The 21,894-nt window shown below is 49.3% G+C and overlaps 1 protein-coding gene across 6 annotated transcripts; it reads left to right on the forward strand.

Moving 5' to 3' along the window:
- Positions 1-1,047: 1,047 nt before the first annotated feature.
- Positions 1,048-21,860, forward strand: ACCS (1-aminocyclopropane-1-carboxylate synthase homolog (inactive)). 6 transcript variants are annotated; one of them, XM_069553932.1, is made up of 15 exons: positions 1,048-1,351; positions 2,961-3,251; positions 6,986-7,045; positions 9,643-9,713; positions 10,842-10,911; positions 11,608-11,674; positions 13,591-13,688; positions 14,223-14,300; positions 15,059-15,159; positions 16,914-17,003; positions 18,705-18,750; positions 18,864-19,005; positions 21,032-21,174; positions 21,265-21,418; positions 21,561-21,860. In XM_069553932.1, the coding sequence occupies exons 1-15, from the start codon at positions 1,157-1,159 to the stop codon at positions 21,656-21,658; spliced, it is 1,704 nt and encodes a 567-aa protein (XP_069410033.1). In that variant the 5' UTR covers positions 1,048-1,156; the 3' UTR covers positions 21,659-21,860. The 6 variants fall into 6 exon arrangements, with proteins under 6 accessions (XP_069410033.1, XP_069410037.1, XP_069410035.1 ...); XM_069553936.1 differs by having other exon boundaries at positions 1,234-1,746; positions 9,489-9,713; XM_069553934.1 differs by having other exon boundaries at positions 1,239-1,746.
- Positions 21,861-21,894: the final 34 nt, after the last annotated feature.

The raw sequence follows: 21,894 nt of genomic DNA on the forward strand, positions 1-21,894 counted from the left end.
ACTTTGGGTTCAATTTGTTGTTTTTCTAGCTTTTTAATAGGGAAGACTAGCCCAAAAGTTTTTTAAAGTTATTGATTTCTCTCCAAGCATTTCTCTAGCAACATCCCATAAATTTTGATAACTTGAGTTTTTATGATCATTCAGTTTTCTACTTTTCCTTGTGATTTCTTCAGTTCTGTCACTCAGTTGTGTCCAACTCTATAATGTATTTAGCAAATATTTAGTTTCCAAATATTTGGGGTCCTTCAGCTATCTTTGTTAATGATTTCTACTTTAATTCCTTTGTGATTAGAGAACAGAAACTACCAATTTCAGTCCTTTGAAATTGAGACATTTGAGGGCCAAGTATATGGGGGCTTCCACCTATGGCCGCTCAAAGGTAGAGAGTCCGCCTGCAATGCAGGAGACTCGGGCTTGATCCCTGGGTTGGGAAGATCCCCAGGAGAAGGGGATGGCAACCCACTCCAGTATTCTTGCCTGAAGAATCCCATGGACAGAGGAGCCTGGCTGGCTACAGTCTATGGGGTCACAAAGAGTTGGACACGATTGAGCCACTAACACTTTCATTCTTAGTTATAACTTTCGACTTTTTAAAAACTGTTTGCTCTAGATATTACTATATATACATGTATATATATGTGTGTATATATGTATGTACACATATATACATATATATGTATGCTAAGTTGCTTCAGTCGTGTCTGATATATATTATTACATACATAATATATAAATAATGCACTTCCCATATATGTGTGTCTGTGTATATATATACATATGTATATATGTATATGTATACATATACACATGTCTGTGTATATGTATATATATACACAGACACACATATACTGTATTGACGGATCCTGCTAGTTTTTTTTTCTCCCCATGGGAAAAGGAGAATTTTACTCTAAGGCTCTGTGTAGGCCCAGGTGCTGGGTGGTCTAGTTCTTTTCCAAAGTCTCAGAATGTGTAGGTCTAAGGTGGAGTTCAACAAGCGTTCTGTAGTACGCAAGGAGGAGGAGAAATGACAAACTCAGGTCAAAAGCTCTCTCAGCAGAAGGATGTTTTAAGGATGCACACGCCTTAATCCTAAAGGCTTTTCCATAGGCCCCAACCAGGCATATATTTGCCCAGTAACCCTGGTAACTGCCTTAAAATGGGGAAGCTAAGGCCTGGAGGCAGAGGAAGGCGCCCGCGTTTGTGGGGCGGGGAGACCTGGTCGGGAAGGCGGTCAGCGCGCCGAGGCCGTAGAGCGCCGTGGTGGCAGCGGGCGCCCGCCCCTTCCTGTACCGGCTCAGGCCGCGGGCCGCCTCCCCTTCCCTGGCTTTCCCTCCGGCTTGGGCGGCCAAAGGTGGGAGCCGGTCTCGGGGAGAGAGGCTCTGGGGGGGCCCAGCCCCGCGGTGCGGCCCCTCGTGCGCCCCCTGCGCAGACGGGCCCGAGTGCGGGAGCCTGGGCCCGGATGCGCCCCGCTCAGCCGCGGTGGACGCGTCCCCGGAGCCTTGGGTGCCGGCGCCTTCAGCTCTGCCGAGGAGGTGCGATCCCCGCTTTGCAGAGCAGGGGGCCCTTCGGGGGCTCGGGCTCGAGGTCTCTGTGCCCAAGTCCCGGCCGTCTCGAAGCCCTCGGCCCCAACTGTCACTTCCTCCCGGAGACCGGGAGCCGGCCCCTGCGGGCGCTCGCCGCCTGCAGGGGCCTTGCTCTCTGCCACCCGCCCTGGCCGCCGTCTTGCGGATCTCCGAGGCCTGCCACGTGGGTGTCCGGCTCTGAACTCTCCCGTCCAAGGCTGCGGGGAGGGGGATTAAAGCGGAGTGGGGGGTGGTGATCCGAGTTAAGGCTCAGGAGGCCCAGTCAGTTGGGGGAGGACCTAGAAATGACTTCATGGAGCAAAATTTAACTCGGCAGCCCCCGTGCGTTTCTGAGCCGCTGGTTGGTCCCCCATCATCGGGTGTTGTGAGGCTTGGGCATCAGGACTAGGGAAATTGGCAGGGAGTTTTATAATAACAGTAAATATAAATATAATTTACTGAACTTCGGCCATGAGTCAGGATTGTTCTAAGCCATTTACACTAACTCATATTTTTCTGTCCTCACCAGGGCTACCCTATGAAATAGTTACTGTTACACCCACTTTGCCCAAGAGGACACTGGCTTAGAAAGTGGAGTTCACATCAGAGCACAGGATCAGACCAGCCTCTCCCTGAGGCCAGAACTGCCCCACTTTGGGAGTGAAGATGGAATTCTAGGCGCTGCCCCGGGTCCCTGCACTTGCAGAGACCCCCATTTCCCTCCTCTCAGGCCTCATCCATTGTCTGCTCCAAGTCATCAACATCAGTCACCGCAAGACCCGTGGACTCCAGGCCCTTTCTGCTCTAAGTCAGAAAAAAAATTTTTTTTTTAATTGAGATCAGCAAGAAGGGAAAAAAGAAGCTGGTGACACTTTAGCCTGCAGAATCAAAGACTTCTCCAAAAGTAAAAGCAAGCGGAAGTGGCCATTAGTTATAGTTGTATACAGTAGCAAATAAACCCTCTGCCTGTAAATCTTTAGTAGGGTTGATGCCTTGAAGCAAATGCACACATGGTCACAACTAGCAGGGGACACAGGAAGTGGTAACTGTATAAACTTAAAGGAAGGGGAGACAGAGAAGGGGGAGGGCCCCATGCCTCACAGTTCATTTTTTAAAAGATTTTTTGTATTTGATGTGGACCACTTTTTAAGTCTTTATTGAACTTGTTATATTGTTATTATTAATTTTAATTTTGGTTTCTTAAACCACACGGCATGTGGAATCTTAGGCACCCCCCAACCAGATATTGAACCCTCACCTCCCTGCTTTGGAAAGTGAAGTCTTCACTGCTGGACCTCCAGGGAAGCCCCCCGCACCCCTAACAGTTCATTTTTGATGCTTGGTGCTACGGAAGGTCCTTGATCAGATCAGAGATTGAATGCTTTTGTTTTTCTGCAGATGTTCACCCTCCCTCAGAAGGAATCCAGGATGACTACTGCTTGTCCAGATTCAGACTCCATACAGGGCCTGCCCAGTAACAAGGGAGATGGTCTGGAAAGAGAATGCTCCAGAAAACTCGACCAGAAGCCGCTGAAGTTCTACGGAGTGGGTGACCCTGCTGCCGTGCTCCCCTCCAGCAGCCCCTACCTGTCCTCTAGAGGAAGCGTCATTAAATGGTTCTGGGATTCAGCGGAGGAGGGCTACAGGACCTACCACATGGATGAATACGATGAGGACAAAAACCCCAGTGTGAGTGATGCCCCCTGCCCCACTGGGACCCAGGAGAGAACTAGGGGAGGGCACCCTACCTTGAAAGATAAGGCAGCACCCAGCTTGCTCTTGTCACGTTGGAGTCATGGACTTCTGACTTCCAGTGGGGTTTCCAGTGTTGCTTAGAGAGGTCCCAATATACTACCTGAATCAGAAAATGGCCCGCTTATAATTAAGGGAAACTTGATTTGTGGGGGAGGAATTCAATAACCAGGGAGTGCTCTTATATGGCTTCTGGTCCACAGCCCAACTATTCACCTTTAGAGCTGGGACAGAACTAGGGTTCAGGCTGAAAGGGTTGCGCTTTCAAGTTGTATATTCTTGAGCTAACTACTTAAAGTCTTTGAACTTCAGTTCATCTCTATATTGGGGTAATAATACCTGTTATATTCTGTACTGTCAAAACTAAATGTTATCAGGTATATAAATTATTAGCACAGTGCTTCACATAGAGCATTCAATAAGCGGCAGTTGCTATTATCATAAATGTATTATTATAATAACACAATTACTAAATATTATAATAATACAATTATAAATATATTTTAATTACTAATTATTATATTAAATACATATAATATAGTAAAAATATTATAAATATATTATATCATAATTCTTATACTTTATTATAATTGTTATAATTATTATAATATTGTGATTTATTATTATAAATTATTACTAGTAATTATTAGTTATTGTAGTAATAGTGTAATATATATTATAATTATAATATATATGATATATTATTATATATTAAATCTAATATATATTATTACAATATATTATGTATAGTATATAATATCATATATAGTCATATATATTAATATAATAACTTATTGCACATTAATAATTTATTACTATATATTATATAATATATTACATATAATATATTACATATTACATAATATATTATATATTATATAATATATAATATATTGCATATTATATAATACTATATATTATATATAATATATTAATACTATATTAATATATAAAAACTTTATTATATTACAATAATTTATTAGTATATATTAATATATTATAATACAACATATGTTAATATAATATACTAATATATAATTTATAATCTATAATATATTAATATGATATAACAATATATTATATAATAAGATTATATTATATATAATATATCAATATAATATTTTTATTTTATTTATTATTTTATTTTTATTATTTATTATATTTGTCATATAATATAATATATGATTATATTAATATTATATATAATATATTATAATATAATGTTTATATTATATATTAATATAGTATAATATTATATTGATACATTTAAATTATATCATATAATATAATTATATTTTTATTTTATTGTTTATTGTATTTATATTATATATTATAAATATATAATATATTTTATAAATTATATATAATCATATATTAAATATAATAAATATAGTAGCTTTAAAATAAATAAATATAAATAAATAGAATATATTATAATATATGTATTTATTATATTTATATATAATATATTTATATATTATATTATAATTTGATATTATACTAATTATTACCTGTTATTATACATTATTACTAGTAATACCTTCAGAGCACAGAGAGCTGGCACAAATAACCCTTTAATAATTTTTATTTATTGAGCATGTGCCAGGTGCTGGCATTGTTCTATGTGCCAGAATTACAGCCATGTTTGCCCTCATGGAGTTTATAAGATAATATGGGAGATGGGCAGTGAACAGACATAAGTATATAAAATATGTTGTGGTTAGTGTTGTAGAGAAAAAGAAAGCAGGGTAGTAAGACAGAGCCTGGTGGGGTGCGCTGGGGATGTTGCTATTTAGGTGACGTGGTCACAGAAGGCCACTTTAATATGGTGACATTGGGGCAGAGACCTGGAAAAAGTAAGAGATTGTATCAGTTATCTCTTGCTGTGTAACAGAGTGTTTCAGATCTTAGCAGTTTAAAAGAAACAGATCACAGTTTCTGGAATTCAGGAATCAGGGTGGTGCTTCAGGCTGAAGATATTCTGGGAAGTTGTGATGAAGCTGGGGCTGTGGTCTCACCTGTAGACTCGGTGGGGTAGGGAAATCATCCATTTCCAGGCTCACTCACATGATTACAGAGTGGACAGGAGGATGATCCCTTTCCGCACTCACTCACATGGTTATTGGCAGGCTCGGTTCCTTCCCACATGGTCTTCTCCATGGGGCTGCTTCATGACATAGCTGGCTTCCCCTGGGGCAAGTGATCCAAGAGAGAAAGAGAGAATGAGAGATCAGGAGTGCCCAAGATGGGAGCCACAGACTGTAGCCTAGTCTTGGAAGTGACATCCCCTCACTTCTGCATGTTTGGTTCATTAGAAGCAGGTCACTAGGTCTATGCACACTCAAGGAGAAGGGATCACGCAAGGCCCTGAACACCAGGAGGTAGGGGGTCACTGAGGGCTACCTTGGAGGCTGCCTGTCACAGGGAGTGAGCTTTGTAGTTATCCGGGGGAAAAGCATTCCAGGCAGAGGGAACAGCCAGAACAAAGTCCCCAGAGCAGGTCAAGGGACAGCAGAGGGGCTTACTGGCTGGAGGCTGGCATGAGGTCAGAAAGGAAATGGGGGCAGGGGTGGCACTAGATCTGTAGGGCCTCATGGGACATGGTGAGGCTTCTGATTTTAGACCAAATGGGATGGAAAGTGTTCAAAGGAAGAGCAATGGGATCTGATTTTTCTTTTAAAAAGATGACTCAGACTGCTGGATGGAGATTCATTTCTGGGAGAATGGGGATGAGGGAATGATCAGGAAAGGAAGGAGGGAAACTATTGCAGTAATGTAGACAAGAGAGACTGGTGACTTAGCAGTGGAGGAGAACTGCTTGGACTGTGCCTGTATCTGCAGGTACAAGAGACAGGATTCGGCGATGGATTGGTGGTAGGGAAGATCCTATAGGTTTTCTCCCTGGGGCGTGAAGAAGCACTGCCTTTTATTTGTCATAAGCTGAGCCCAGTGAAACTCTACTCTTTCATCCTGCCTCCTTCCCCATCCCCTCTAATACCTTAGGGGTCAGGAATTAGCTGTGCATGAGTCTTTTCAGGGACTCTCCAAGGGGCAACTTGAGCTGTGCCTGCCCTCCTCCTTGTCCTATGAAAACAGTGCCTTATGGGTTTGGAATCTGCATGCTGTGTAATGCGGCGTGGGTCCCCACCCCAGGGAGAATTTCCACCAGCCCAGGGCCTCTTCTTGTTGTATATTCACCCTTCTTCCTGTTCCTGCCGGAGCACCAGTTTATTGTGTGCACATTCTGGCAGCCTGTAAGCTGAGCCTCTTGAGAGATTCAGTGTGTGTCTTGGGCATGTGGCGTCTTCAGGGACCTTCCCATGTTGTAGGGGAGAGAAAGCCTGTACATCAGGCTTTGTGACCTGGGATGAAAACTGACCAGTGCTCTCAAGAGGGACAGCTAAAGCGCTTTGGGGTCCCGAAGAAGAAAAGATCCTCTGCAGGTGGGATTTTAAGGAGGGCTTCCTGGAGGAGAAGGCATTTGCACAGAGCTTTAGAAATGGGGAGATGTGATCAGGGAACCCTGTGGAGGGCAGCGCTTGAGCAAAGACCGGGTGGGGTGGTGGGAAGGTCGAGATTGCAGAGCTCCACTTCGCTGCCTTGTGCGCTCCTGGAGCCTTCTGCTGGCACCCTCTGCTGTGCTTACATGGCTCTGTACCTCTCACCTCCAGGGCATCATTAACTTGGGCACCAGTGAGAACAAACTCTGCTTTGACCTGCTGTCTAGACGGGTAAGTCCCACTGCATCTCTGAGTGGCATCCCCAGCTCCGAGGGGCTGTCTTCTCTGGGATTCCCTGGAATGCTCCCCCCGGAGAGCTGGCTGCTTGCCTCAGTTGCCCCAGTCTTGGAGTCAGGAGACCCAGCTCTGCCTTGGGGAGCACGTTCTCTGCCATCTGGGGCGACTCTGATTCTGCTGCGTCTCCTCTTCTGGCTCTTTCCCGCCTCAGCCCCTCCTGCTGGGTCCCTGCTCTCAGGGGGAGACACTCAGTGACGTGTGGTCAGTGTTTACCAACTGGCCCTGGGGCAGGAAAGGTCCGATCTGTAGCTTTTGCGGAGTCCCCCACAGTGCACATGCCCCCACTGTGGCTGGTTCTGGGTCGTGCTGTACTCTCAGTATACGCAGAGCTGGGAAGAGAGGCACACGGCACCATCACGTGCTGGCCCCACCACGCGGACACCTGGCCGGGAAGAGCCCCCGGAGCCCAGATGGGAGCCAAGTGGATAATGTCGACCATAAGCAGTATTGTCTGAGTACCTTTTCCCTTTCTTTTTACTATGATTTGATTTACTATGATTTTTATATATGTTTTTACTTTTGTTTTTACTATGATTGACTTACATAATATCTATATAGTTTATATAATTTCATTTTTGAAAAAGACTGGGTTTTAGCACATGTTGAAAAATTGCTGAAAATGTAATAATCACATTATTTTATTTATTTAAGTTGAAGTGCACTTTCATGCATTAGAGAAGGAAATGGCAACCCACTCCAGTGTTCTTGCCTGGAGAATCCCAGGGATGGGGGAGCCTGGTGGGCTGCCATCTATGGGGTCGCACAGAGTCGGACACAACTGAAGCGACTTAGCAGAAGTTGAAGTGTAATTGCTATACAGTATTATTTAAGTTATAGGTATATAACAGTGATGCACAATTTTTTAATTAAAAATTTTTTTAATTTTAAGAAAAATTTTAAAGAGTATATTCCATTTATAGCTACTATAGAATATTGACTATATTCCCCATATTGTACAGTATATCCTTGTAGCATATTTTGTACCTAGTACTTTGGACCTCTTAATCGCCTACCCTTATTTTGCCCCTTGCCCTTTGCTCTCCCTGCCCACTCACGTATAGATAGAATAATCAGGTTTCTTGAGCTAGTGAGAGCCATCTCTAGCAAACCACGGGAACCACCTGTCTCTTAAGGCCTAGGAGTCAGGGTCTGGGGCTGTGGAAGGAGTGATACTTCACCCAAAGGAGCATGTTTCCAGAGGACTTGAAAAGCCTGTTCTACCCAAAGGTATCTCCCCACTCTAAGGCAGCTCAGTGCCATTCAGTAGAAGTAAAATGTGAGCCACATATACAATTGAAATTTTTCTATTAAGCAAGTACAAAGAAACTGGTAACATTCATTTTCATCATATATTTTATACAGTTCAATATATCTAAAATTTGACCATTTCAACATGTAATCAACTTAAAAATTATTAATGAGATATTTTACATGTTGCTGCTGTTGTTGTTTAGTTGCTAAGTCGTGTCTGACTCTTTTGCGACCCCATGGACTGTGTAGCCCACCAGGCTCCTCTGTCCATGGGATTTCCCAGGCAAGAATACTGGAGCGGGTTGCTGTTTCCTTCTCCAGGGAATCTTCCCGATCCAGGGTTCAAACTCAAGAATTGGCAGGCAGGTCCTTTACCACGGAGCCACCTGGGTAGCCCCGTGTTTTACGTACTTATCTCATGCAAGTCTTCAGAATGCAGCGTCTCCCTTCAGGAGAGTCGCACGTAAGGAGCCAGGAACCACAGTGGCCAGCGGTCTCTGTACTGGACAGCGTGGCTCTCAGGAGAGAGGGGGACGGGAGGAGCGTGGAGTTGTGGGCACGTGGCTGACTCCCTCTGTTCCTTTTTGTTCCACCGTCCGCGACTCCTGCCTTTCCTCGACTTTGTGTGCAGGATGCCATGGAGCCCCTAACCCAGCACCGGGGCAGTGGAGGTGGCCTGGAGATGGCCGCATTTTCCAAAGTGTGAGGTTGAGCTGAGGCTGCAGGAGGACAGTGGCCTGAGTCCCTCCAGGACTCAGAACCAAGACCAAAATAGGGCACCCAATTCTGGGGCCTCTCCCGCCACCCCGCAGAGGAGCTGAGGGTCGAGGGCTCCTCCACTGCCTCCGCAAATCGACCCTCTGGTTTTGCTAGGTGGCGTATTGTGTAAAGAGCCCTGGACTAGGGTCAGAGATTCTGCTTCATCTCAGCTCTCCACTCGCTAGCACTGTACCGTTGCCTAGCCACCTGACTGGTTTTGGCCACGCTGCATGGCTTGCAGATCTTAGTTCCCAAATCAGGGATGGAATTTTGGGCCTGCTGCAGTGAAAGCCAGGAGTCCTAACCACTGGACTGCCAGGGAGTTCCCACACCTGACATTTTTAAGCCTCAGTTTCCTCATCTGCAGAATGGGCATGAGAATGCTGTTCCTGGCCTGCCCCTGCCCCTGCCCCTGTTCTCCGATGAGCAGCCCTTGGATTGAGAGGCCCCAGTGCTGCGTGAATACGGGTGCCCATGAGCGGGTGCAGCCCTCAGTCCTGCTGTCCCCTCTCTGTCCCCAGCTGAGTCAGAGTGACATGCTGCACTTGGAGCCGGCCCTGTTGCAGTACCCCGACTGGAGGGGACATCTGTTGTAAGTAGGACCTGTGGGCCAGTGGTTCTCACCTCCAGGGCGGTTTTGCTTCCCAGGAGACATGTGGCAACATCTGGAAACATTTTTGGTTTTTGTAACTTGGGGGAGGGGGTGCTGCTGGCTTTTACTGGGGAGAGGTCAGAGATGCTGCTAGACTTCCTACAATGCCTGGGATGGCCCACATGGCAAAGAATGATCTGGTCTGAAACATCAACAGGGTCGGGTTGAGAATGCCTGCCCTGCGCTGAGGCCTGGTCCTGGAGAGCTGGTGGTCACAGGGTCTCGTTGAGCATCTGCAGAGAACTGGTGCCTCCTGCCTGTCCCGCCCCCACTCAGAGGCCCCCAGACTTGGTCTCTCTGAGTCTGAGGCACGGGGAGGGCCTTCAGGCCAGGAGTCTTTATTCCCAGTTTCTCAGTAGCTTTAGAGGAGCCAGAATCAGCCTGGGGACTCCTGCTGCTGGTAAGATGGGAGATGATAAATAAAACTAATAAGCCTTTATATTTGTTGGGCACTTACTAGGGCCAGATGCAGTCCTAAGGATTTAGTGCTGGAGCAGGACTTGATTCCAAGGGTAATTCCAAGGCACCTGCTCTTGTAATAATGAGGATGGTGGCCCTAGAGTCAGACCACTGGGCTTGAGTGTGGACTCTGCCGCTAATCAGCACATGACCTAATTCCTTCAAGCCTCAGTTTCTTTGTCTGTAAAATGGAAATAGTAGTAGTTGTGTTATAGTTTTATGAAGATTAAGGAAAATTCTCTAATACCTGCATAAGGTAAATGCTTGTAAATGTTAGCAATAACTATGATAATAGTTATTGTTATAATAATTATGTTGTTATACATTATACATTTTTTATGATAATGTGTTATTATTACTATTAGCTAGATCTACATAGAGAGTGTTACTTGTGATATTCCTACAGTCTGCTGATTAGGTAGGTAGGGTGTCCTACAACTACTGGAATGAAAGTTTCCATGCATGTGGATAGTGTTGGGGCCAAGGAGGGAGGTGGGGGCCAAGGAGTGGATGCCTGAAGATGCGCCAGAGGAGCTCTGGGATGGAAGGGGTGGGGGAGGAGTTCAGGCCCTGCTGACAATCACTGCTGTCTGTCTGTCTGATTTCCAGCCTCCGGGAGGAAGTGGCCAGGTTCCTGTCTTTCTACTGCAGAAGCCCCGCACCCCTTAAACCAGAGAATGTGAGTTACTCCCCTCCTCTGCTCTTTCCCCCTCTTCTGCTCCCTCCCCAGCTTCTGGCTGACCAGGGGTCTGGTGGGGTCAGTTAGTTTTGATATGGAAATTAGGAAGACACCCCTCCCTTCTTTCCCCTCACCCTAGACATTTAGAGTTTGGGTATAATTTCTGTAGGACTTCCCAGGTGGCTCAGTGGTCATGAACCCGCCTGCCAGGCAGGAGATACTTCCAGATTCCTGGGTCAGGAGGATCCCCTGAGGAGGGCCTGGCAACCCACTCCAGTGTTCTTGCCTGGAGAACCCCATGGACAGAGGAGCTTGGTGGGCTGTAATGCATGGAGTCACAAAGAAGTCAGACGTGACTTAGCAGCTAAACAGCAGCAGCAGCGTAATTTCTGCCCTGCTCTGTCCTGTGGCCCCTCTTTGCCTCCACATCTTCGGGCCGGACTCTCTGAGTGACCAGCTCCCTCTTGCTTGCTCAGTGGATCTGGAACAGGGTTCTCACAAATGAGCTACACAGATGGATTCGGCTGTTAGTCAGGAGGGGCCTGCGGGGGCCCCCGTGGCTTTGCTGTGACAGTGCCCAGGTGGGCCCCCCGAGTTGCGGCCTGGCCCTGCCTCTGTGCCCCCGGGATCCAGGCTGCAGGCCCATGCTCCCTCCCACACAGATTCATCTTGGTCCCGTGGACGTGTCTCCCTCAGGTGGTGGTTCTGAACGGCTGTGCCTCTCTCTTCTCTGCTCTGGCCACGGTGCTGTGTGAGGCGGGGGGTGAGTAGACCTTGGCCCTGGGCCTGCAGCCCCCCTACCCTGCCACCTCCCCCACCCCTCGCCAACCCCAGCTGCTGGGCCTGGAGGGCTGCATCAGATGCTTTTGCCCTAATAGACTGTCAGACCATCGCGGGGGGCTGAGCTAAGTGCCCTGACAAGACAGCATGGGTTGGCAGTTCCAGGGAAATGAAGGTGATGCCAGGCTTCTAGGCTCTGCCTCCGTGACGACCTTGGTTTTTCCTCGCTCTCACCAATGGCACCCACAGCCTCACGTCACAGTGTGTCCTGAAGCAGGAAGAGAGGGAGGCTGTGCTTTGCCTGTCTCTTTTTTGAGGGGAGGGAGGAAATGGGTCTACTCTTTTCCAGGAGAGTCCCTTTCAACTTTCTGGCCAGAACAGACTCACAAAGCAGTCCCTGGCAAAGAGTAGGAGAACCCTGGTTGGTTTAAGCTGAACTTGCTTCATCCCCAGCGGCTGGGGGAAGGTCCACTTTCCTTGGATTTCTTGCTAGTCATAGCTGAAAAATCTGTGTGCTCTCTTAGGAGTGGATGTCGCCTGGCTAGCCAGCAGCACCTATTGCAAGAGCCACGGTCATGTCAAGGACATGTTGTCCGTAGCTATGGTCAGGGTTGTTGGCTGCCAGGAACGGAGGCCAGCTCACACTAGCTTAACTTCTAAACTACTATTAGTAGCTTTTATTGACCACATACTATGTTTCAGGCACTGGTCTAAGGCTAGGCACAGTCTGTCATTTAATCCCCACTATAACTTCAATGAGATAGGTTCTGGGCTTATTCCCATTTAACAGATGAGGAGATTAAGTCCCAAGGGGTTGAGTAACTTCTCAGAATCACACAGAGAGCTGTAATATTTTGAACCTAAAAGGAAGATTCATTGCAAGGATGTAACAGGCAATTTCCTACCCATTCGAGAACAATCAAGAGTAGGAGAAGCACGTACTCTCTGTCTGTCCCTGACGTGTGCGGTCCCCCTCCCTCTTCTGGACCATCCTCAACTCTGTAGGGCCCCGGGTTGTTGACCCAGCTCGGACTCCATGACCTCTGCATTCGAGTGCTCATTCTCGTCTCACAAGGGTCTTTGCTTCTTGGAGCAAAGTCTCGAGATACAGAGAACATGATGGGTGTCTGGCCAGCCGGTGCATTGGCTCCGGGGGTCATTTGTCTACCTCTGGTCCAATCCCTGTGATCAGTGGAGGGGACATGTAGGGCAAAGGCCACTCCTTCCAGACCTGGGAGTTGTGGGAGAGGGTTGTGCTGAAGGGAAGGCTGAGGAGCTCAGCCTGACCGGTGTGACCGCTGCAGAACTGGGGCGGTGCCTTCACCTCTGTGTTAGAGCAGACCTTGGACATCATCTCATCAACCCCCGTCCACAGCGTCTTCTGCGTGACACCCCCTCCCACCCTGGTGGTCTCAGCCTTTGGCTCAGTGCCCCCACTCCTCCAGGAGCAGCACGTCCTGTCTCTGGGCAGTTCTAGCCACTGTCAAGTGTTTCCATTTGTCAAACCCAGACCATCGCCCTGCAGTCTCGACTCCTGGTTCCAAGTCTGTCCTCAGAGTGACCCAGCCTGTCCTGTGCTTCTGAGGGACTTAAGTTTCAGTTTGCTCATCAGTACAGTTAAGATAATAACAGAGTGGCTGTGATGATCAAGTGAGATTAGAAAGTATTTAGCACAGAGCCCTGCACATAGTAAGTGCTCAGTAAATGTTAGCTACTAATTATTGGAAAAGGGACTGATCTCAGCGGATCCAAGCTTTAGAAAGAGTTTTGGGAGCTGAAAGAGAGGAAGCATGCTCCCCAAGGACACTGAAGGCTTAGAGAGGCATGGGGGTTCAGTGGATGGGGCCTCTGGGCATCCTGGCCATAGGGTGACAGGCCCTGGCTCACTCCTGCCCCCAGAGGCTTTCCTGATCCCTGCCCCTTACTATGGAGCCATCACGCAGCACGTGTATCTCTATGGCAACGTCCGACTGGTCTGTGTCTATCTGGACAGTGAGGTAAGAGTTTCTGGGACCCCCGGTGGGCCTGGACCTTCCTGTAGGCCAGGATGTTCCTGCTTCTGAATTTGGCCGTGGTCATGAGAGGAAGTGCATGCCATGGGCTCTGGGGTTATGGCCAGAAGGAGAATGGGGCCTCCCATTGGCCATGGCTGCCCTTGCCTGGGTGTCCTGGGGACCTATTTCAGCTCTGAGATCCCTAGGGTCCATGTAGAGGCCAAGGGCATCCCAGGGAGACCACACAGAAATGGTGGGGGTGAGAACAGGGCAGAGCAGATCTCCGCATGGAAGCTCAGGGACCCCAGTCAGAGGGCCTCAGGGGGGCTTTTCTCCAAACCTAAGAGCTGTGAGGCTGTCCCTGACCTGATGTGATGTGCGGGTAGCAGTGAGAAGGAAGTGACCCCTCACATCCTGTGTTTTCTAAGACTGTCCTAAGAGGAGGCTAGAGACGACAGTGGGGAGGTGAGACCCCCTCCTTCCGGTCCGGAGCGAGGTGACTGAATCTGGCGGGTGGCTTTTGTGGTTCTCTTTCAGGTCACTGGGCTGGAAACGCGCCCCTTCCAGCTCACAGTGGAGAAGCTGGAGATGGCCCTGCAAGGAGCTAATTCTGAGGTCTGGGGATCAAATTAAACCCAAGGCTGGAAGTGGGTGGGTCTGAGCAGGGCAGGGCCCGCTTCCCGCGGACCGATCTCCTAGGGAGAAGGTTTGAAACTCTCTGTTGGGGATGGGGATAGGGTGGAAGCATGGAACCATTCCCGGGGTCAAGAAGGAGCCTGCCCACAGAGGTCTTCCCACTGGAGAAAATCCCTGAGACTCTCGGTGTACAAAGAATCAACCAGGGAGCCTGATTAAAACCACTACCCCCTGCTCAGCCTGATTTTGATTCAGTGGGTCAAGCATGGAGGTTACAAGTCTGTGGTTCAACGATCTCTCTGGTAATTTGAATAGGTAGCCCCCTCGCTCTGAGGGGGTCCTGAAGAATGAAAGAGACCAGTGGTTCCTGTCCAGTCCACTTTTCAGAAATCTATCAGTCTATCTTTTTTTTTTTTTTTTAATCTTTTTTAACCTTGGTCATAAAAGTCATACATGACCACTGAGGGAATTTTAAAAGCACGACCTCTCACCCATATTTCTACCAACCAAGGCAACTTCTGCTGGTGTTTGGACATATTTCCTTCTGAGCTTTGGTCTCTGCATTTGTTTTCTTTTATAACTGATATGATGCTACAGATATGATTCTTTGCCCTTCTTCATTTCATGTTGAGTGGTGAACAGATTTCCCCGGGATCCTGCCCAGTGCCCGGCCTGTCCGGTGGGACTCTGTGGCCTCGGGGAGGAGCTGAGGGTCTCCTGCCCTGCTGATGTTTCAGGGTGTGAAGGTCAAAGGCCTCATCCTCATCAACCCCCAGAATCCTCTGGGTGACGTCTATTCCCCAGGGGAGCTGCAGGAGTACCTTGAGTTTGCCAAGAGGTGAGATGCCCCACACTCACCCCACAAAGCCTGGGACAGGTTAGGGTTCTGATGTGAGCCTTGGTGTGGTGCCTGCTGCCCTCTTGACCCCACTGTAGGTTCCTACCTGCTTCTACCCTTCCTGGCAGGAGAGTCGGGGGTGGGGCCGGGGATCAGTTCTCTGGTGGGATGCTAGTTCTCTCTTTTTTGTAACAACAACTGTCATTCATTGCCCGTTCTGGGGGCCAGGCCCCTGCTAACCCTCATGCTCTTGCTCATGTGATCCTCCCAGCAGTGTATTAGGTGCAGATACTGTCTTTATCCCAGTTGACTGAGCCTCAGAGTGAGGGGTGGAGCCAGCTGTGAATCTGGGTCTGTCTGTACTTAACTAGATGTGAGTGTTAGTCACTCAGTCGTTTCTGACTCTTGGCGATCCCATGGACTATAGCGCCCCCGGCTCCTCTGTCCATGGAATTCCCCAGGCAAGAATACTGAAGTGGGTTGCCATTTCCTTCTCCAGGCGATCTTCCCAACCCAGGGATCGAACCTGGGTCTCCTGCATTGCAGGCAGGTTCTTTACCATCTGAGACACTTAAGTGTCTCACACCTAACTGTGTCCCTCTGTGGAGGTGCCTGGGGGCTCTGCCTTCCCTCTGCTTCAAAAGCCGCAGTGTCATTTGTTTGGAAAAAAAAAAAAAAAAAGACAGAAGATGGATATTCTTGGAAAAAGCAAGTTGGGTAACCCTGGGCTAGGCTGTGGTCCTTCTGGATTTCTGACTCACTGCCATCCCACCCTGCTGCTGCTGCTAAGTCACTTCAGTCATGTCCGACTCTGTGCGACCCCATAGACGGCAGCCCACCAGGCTCCCCTGTCCCTGGGATTCTCCAGGCAAGACCACTGGAGTGGGTTGCCATTTCCTTCTCCAATGCATGAAAGTGAAAAGAGAAAGTGAAGTCTCTCAGTCGTATCTGACTCTTAGTGACCCCATGGACTGCAGCCTACCAGGCTCCTCCATCCATGGGATTTTCCAGGCAAGAGTGCTGGAGTGGGTTGTCATTGCCGATTCCACCCTCAGTTCAGTTCAGTTCAGTCGCTCAGTCGTGTCTGACTCTTTGCAACCCCATGAATCGCAGCACACCAGGCCTCCCTGTCCATCACCAACTCCCGGAGTTCACTCAGTTTCACGTCCATCGAGTTAGTGATGCCGTCCAGCCATCTCATCCTTGGTCGTCCCCTTCTCCTCCTGCCCCCAATCCCTCCCAGCATCAAAGTCTTTTCCAATGAGTCAACTCTTCGCATGAGGTGGCCAAAGTACTGGAGTTTCAGCTTTAGCATCATTCCTTCCAAAGAAATCCCAGGGTTGATCTCCTTCAGAATGGACTGGTTGGCTCTCCTTGCAGTCCAAGGGACTCTCAAGAGTCTTCTCCAACACCACAGTTCAAAAGCATCAATTCTTCGGCACTCAGCCTTCTTCACAGTCCAACTCTCACATCCATACATGACTACTGGAGAAACCATAGCCTTGCCTAGATGGACCTTAGTCGGCAAAGTAATGTCTCTGCTTTTGAATATGCTATCTAGGTTGGTCATAACTTTTCTTCAAAGGAGTAAGCGTCTTTTAATTTCATGGCTGCAGTCACCATCTGCAGTGATTTTGGAGCGCAAAAAGTTAAAGTCTGACACTGTTTCCACTGTTTCCCCTAGGGGGGCACATTTAACCAACAAACCAAACTCACTCCCCCCAACCCCCACTATCCCCACACCTGCCCTCCAGGCATGAGCTGCACGTGATGGTGGACGAGGTCTACATGCTGTCTGTGTTTGAGGAGTCTGCTGGGTACCGCAGTGTCCTGAGCCTGGAAAGGTGAGATGACTCTCTCGGCCCTGCCCCCGCAGGGCAATTCCTCTTCCTTCCTGCTAATCCTGCAGTCTTCAGATCCCCCAAGGAGAAGAAGGGAGGCGGGGCCAGTCACTGGTTTTCTAACTGTTCTATGGAGTTTCTGAAAGCTCCAAGGAAGGGCCTTAGGATTCCATGAGGGAGGGTTGGGAGGGTGGGAAATGGGCCTCTCTGCTGTTGCCTTCATCTCCAGAGTGGCTCCATTTTCTTTCATTCACTCAGCAAATACTCCTGGGGCTCCCTGCGTGTGCCAAGCCCTGCCAGCTATCAGAGCTTTTTTTTGTTAGATGCAGTTTGAGTCAAGTTAGATTTATTCTTGAGTCAGGCATGTGTAGGCAAAGCACCTGTGAGATCACTTGGAGCAGGTCATCTGTCAAGCCTGCATATCCAGCATTTGGGGATTCTGACGGTTCCATGTTTGTTTAGACCTTTCAGCCCTGCTGAGTCCTTTTGTGTCTGGGAGAGGGACCCCTTCCAGGGCCCGAGAGTGGGCTCGTGCCTAGCACTTGGAAGTGAATTGTCCGAGAAGACACGCATGCTGACAAAGCAAGAAACTTAATTGAGAAGGGGCACCTGGGAGGAGACCAGCAGGGCATAGGGACCCAGGAGAAACGCTCTGCCATGTGGCTCAACATCTCTGGGTTTTATGGTGATGGGCTTAGCTTTCTGGGTTCTCTCTGGCCAGTCATCTTGCTTGTGCCCGTTTTCGGTTCAATTCAAGGTCCTCCCTGGCAGCATGAGCCTCTCTCAATCAAGATGATCTCCAGCGCGAGGGCTTCTGGGAGGCTGGAAGGACATATTATGGGCTGGTGTTTCCTCCCTCCTTTCGGCCACTCCCAGATTCTTCTGGCAGGCAGTAGCTTGTCAGTTCCATGTCCTTGATCAGGACCTCTCTCTTGCTGTGAGATAATTCACACGAGTGGCTATTATCCTGCCTGGCTAGGGTGGTTTCAGTCAATGGTCCCTTAACACTTTCCTTTGCTCTGTTCAGCCAGTCCTCACAAGGCTCTGCCAAGTGGATGGCACGTGGGGTTAGGAGACTGAGACTCAGAGAGACAGGGACTTGCCACCTACTGCGGACCAGACGCCTCGCTGTGCTGGAGATATGTCAGTGAGCAAGAGAGACACAGGCCCTTCTTTTGTGGACCTTATATTTCTACAAGCTTTAGCAACTAGATACATAGCTAATCATTTGATGATTAAAAAGTAGGTGTCTGTGGAGACAGCAGAGTATCGGCTTGGGGTACCCAGTTGGCCTGGTCTACTGGGAGGTGGTCAGATGAGCTCTGTTTGAGGAAGTGATGCTTGAACTATTCTCTGTATCAGAGGTTGGCAATATTTTTGGATCAGATGGCAAATATTTTAAGCTTTACAGGTCATATGGTTGTTCACTCATCTCTGGCATTATAGTATAAAAACAGTCCTGGATGTTATTGATGTGAAAGAGTGTGGCTGTTCCCCTATAAAGCTTCAATTCCAAGAACAGACAGCAGGATGGATTTGGCCTGTGGGTTGCAGTTGGCTGACCCCTGCTGTAAGGCATGTAGAGGAATTAGCGAGTCAGGAGATGAAATCAGGTTCGTCCATACATCTCCTCATTTGACCAACCCATCCTGTGAGCTCCCGCGGATCTGTGTTGCCTCTGTTCCCATGCTGTGCTCTCCGCAGGCTGCCTGACCCCCAGAGGACCCACGTGATGTGGGCGACTAGCAAGGTGGGTTCCTGGCTGGCCTCGGGGGTGTCAGGGAGGCGGGAAGGCAGAGAGATGGGTGGATCCAGCTTCCTCCGGGAGGGCTGGCCACTGCCCATGGTGCCTGTCTCCTGCAGGACTTCGGGATGTCTGGGCTCCGCTTCGGCACGTTGTACACGGAAAACCGGGCCGTGGCCACGGCGGTGGCCTCCCTCTGCCGCTATCACGGCCTCAGCGGCCTGGTCCAGTATCAGATGGCACAGCTGCTCCGGGACCGTGGTGACTGCCTGGGCCTGGCCCCTTGAGGTTGCGGGAGGGACTGGCCTGGGGTTGTGGATACTTCTCCCATGAGACAAATTTAGGGTTGTGTTTGAGCGTGCTCGGAGAAGGCAATGGCACCCCACTCCAGTACTCTTGCCTGGAAAATCCGATGGACGGAGGAGCGTGGTAGGCTGCAGTCCATGGGGTCGCTAAGAGTCGGATACGACTGAATGACTTCCCTTTCACTTTTCACTTTCATGCATTGGAGAAGGAAATGGCAACCCACTCAAGTGTTCTTGCCTGGAGAATCCCAGGGACAGGGGAGCCTGGTGGGCTGCTGTCTATGGGGTCGCACAGAGTCGGAAGTCGACTGAAGTGACTTAGCAGTAGCAGTTGAGAGTGCTGGCTTTGAGCCCAGACTGGGTTCATGCCCCACTCCATCACTTCCTGACTACATGGCCTATTCCTTCACCTCCCAGAGCCTCAGTTTCTCATCTGCAGAACAGGGATCATCATGGACCCTGTCTTGTAGGGATGGTGAAATTTGTCATTCAATTAGAATGGCACCTGGCATATAGCAGGCACTTAATCAATGTGAACTCGTTATTCTTAGCTGTGAGCCCTGGGAAAAGAGCAGACACTATTATGGGAAAATTGTTATAATGGAAGTATATCTTTCTATGCAGATCGGTTCTGTTCCTGGGTTCAGAGAGGGAGTTCAGATAGAAAGGTTACCTGTAATCGCCCCCATTCACTGAGCCCTGCAAGATGCTCTCGATGCATCATCTCATTCGCCCCTCCCCAGAATCCTCGGAAGCAGGTGTACCTGTAATTTCCCCATTGTTTCATAGATGAGGAAAACGAGGACCAGGTACTACACACCTGCGGTAGTAGCTACATTTAAAAAGATAGTGATAGTATCAAGTATTGGTGAGGACGCAGAGCAGCTGGAACTCTCATTTGCTGCTGGCGGGAATGTCAGACGGAACGGTCACCTTGGAAAACAGCTGGGCAGTTCTTTATAAAGCTCAGCACACGCTTACCAAATGGCCCAGCAACCCCACTCCGAGATATTTGCCCTTGCGTGTGCTCTAAGTCGCTTTAGTTGCGCCTAGCGCTTTGTAACCCCATGGACTGTAGCCCGCCAGGTTCCTCTGTTCATGGGGTTCTCCAGGCAAGAGTAGTGGAGTGGGTTGCCATGCCCTCCTCCAGGGGATCTTCCTGGCCCAGGGAGATCTTTGCCCTCATGGTCACGCAAAAACCTCTCCATGAATGTTAATAGCTGCTTTATTCATAATCACCCCGAACTGGAAACAACCCGAGTGTCCTTCCACAGATGGATGGAGAAGCAAACTGCGGTTTACCCACATGGTGGGATACTGCGCTGCTCTAACGCCCACGATGACCCAGCACAAGGGCATTGTGCTGAGTGAAAGGAACCGGTCTCAAAAGATTACTGTATGATTCCACTTACGAAATGTTCTGGAAAAGGCCAAAACTACAGTGATGGAGAATAGACCAGCAGTTATAGGGAAGGGGGTGATGTGACCTCAAACAGCATGAGGGTGTTCTTTGGGGTCAGGGAACTATTCGGTAGCCTGCCTGTGTGTTGGGGGTGGGGTGGGGCGGGGGTTGGTTTACACAAATATATGTATATATTACAGTTCATTGAACTGGACACCGAAAATAAAGGTCAGTTAAAACACGGGGAGGATCAGGGAGGTGAAGTTGTCCAAGGCCCCACACCTCATCAGTGGCCACACTGAGATCTGGGCCTCGGCCTGGGTGACTCAGAAGTGTCACTGTGTAATGGGTGCACCTCTGGTGAGGGTCTGGGTCCTGAGGGACTTTGGGGGCTCCTGAATGGCCGAATACCTGGATTTAAGGTGCTTCTCACTGACTGTCCCCGTCACCCCAATCAGCCAGCAGGGTGGGGCTCACCCAGTCTGGGCAGCTCCGGGCTGTGTCCCTTCAGTACTCCGGCTCTCGGGACACAGTGGAGGGTTGACAGGAGGTTGATCTGGCTTCTGTTTCACCCACGCAGACTGGATCAACCAAGTGTATCTGCCGGAAAACCACGCCCGGCTCAAGGCTGCCCACACCTATGTCTCAGAGGACCTCCGGGCCCTGGGTATCCCCTTTGTGAGCCATGGGGCCGGCTTCTTCATCTGGGTCGACTTGAGGAAGGTGATGCAGGTGGAAATGCAGGTGGTGGGGTGGCGATGGGAAAGCTCCCTCCAGCAGGCAAGCATCCCGAGTTCCTCTCACCCCTCCCAGTACCTGCCCGAGGCCACCTTTGAGGAGGAGGTGCTACTCTGGCGTCGATTTTTGGAGAACAAGGTGCTGCTGTCCTTCGGCAAAGCCTTCGAGTGCAAAGAGCCTGGCTGGTTCCGCTTGGTCTTCTCCGACAAGACCCACCGGCTTCGCCTGGGTGAGCGGTCTCGCCTCCTGACTGTGCCCTTCAGCCCGCCCTCCCACTTCTGGTCCCACTGGTGCCCCAGCAGCCCGAGCTGGTTGGTCCGCACCCGCCCAGCATCCATGCTGACCCTCACTCCCGCCTTCCCACCTCCCAGGGATGCAGAGGGTCCGACAGGTGCTTGAGGGCCAACCCCAGCTGGCAGACGGCGCCCCTCCCCGCCAGATCCAGGAGCCACGAGGCCCCCACAGGTGAGCTGGTCACTGCCTCGTGGCCACAGGGCCCCACAGCCACTGTGAAGACTGATGCTGGACAAGCCATTTGCCAGGCAGATACCCTTCTCGGCTTTGCCCTCGAAGAAGAATCCTTGCTCCTTGCTCTCCCCGGGGGCAGTGAGATGCGCCTTAAGTTGTGGTCCACCCCCTCTCTCCTGCTATTAAAATGAAACAGGGAAAAACTAGAAGCCTCTGCTGTGAGTCATTTACGGAACG

This window comes from Ovis canadensis, chromosome 15, assembly GCF_042477335.2.
Source record: "Ovis canadensis isolate MfBH-ARS-UI-01 breed Bighorn chromosome 15, ARS-UI_OviCan_v2, whole genome shotgun sequence".
In the NCBI taxonomy this organism is placed as follows: domain Eukaryota; kingdom Metazoa; phylum Chordata; class Mammalia; order Artiodactyla; family Bovidae; genus Ovis; species Ovis canadensis.

Bases quoted from the DNA above. Each gene is read 5' to 3' on its own strand.
- ACCS (XM_069553932.1), top strand. From the start codon at position 1,157: ATGGGGAAGCTAAGGCCTGGAGGCAGAGGAAGGCGCCCGCGTTTGTGG. The intron at 9,714-10,841 runs GTAAGTAGGACC...TCTGATTTCCAG, and splicing joins GACTGGAGGGGACATCTGTT to CCTCCGGGAGGAAGTGGCCA. The intron at 18,751-18,863 runs GTGGGTTCCTGG...TGTCTCCTGCAG, and splicing joins TGATGTGGGCGACTAGCAAG to GACTTCGGGATGTCTGGGCT.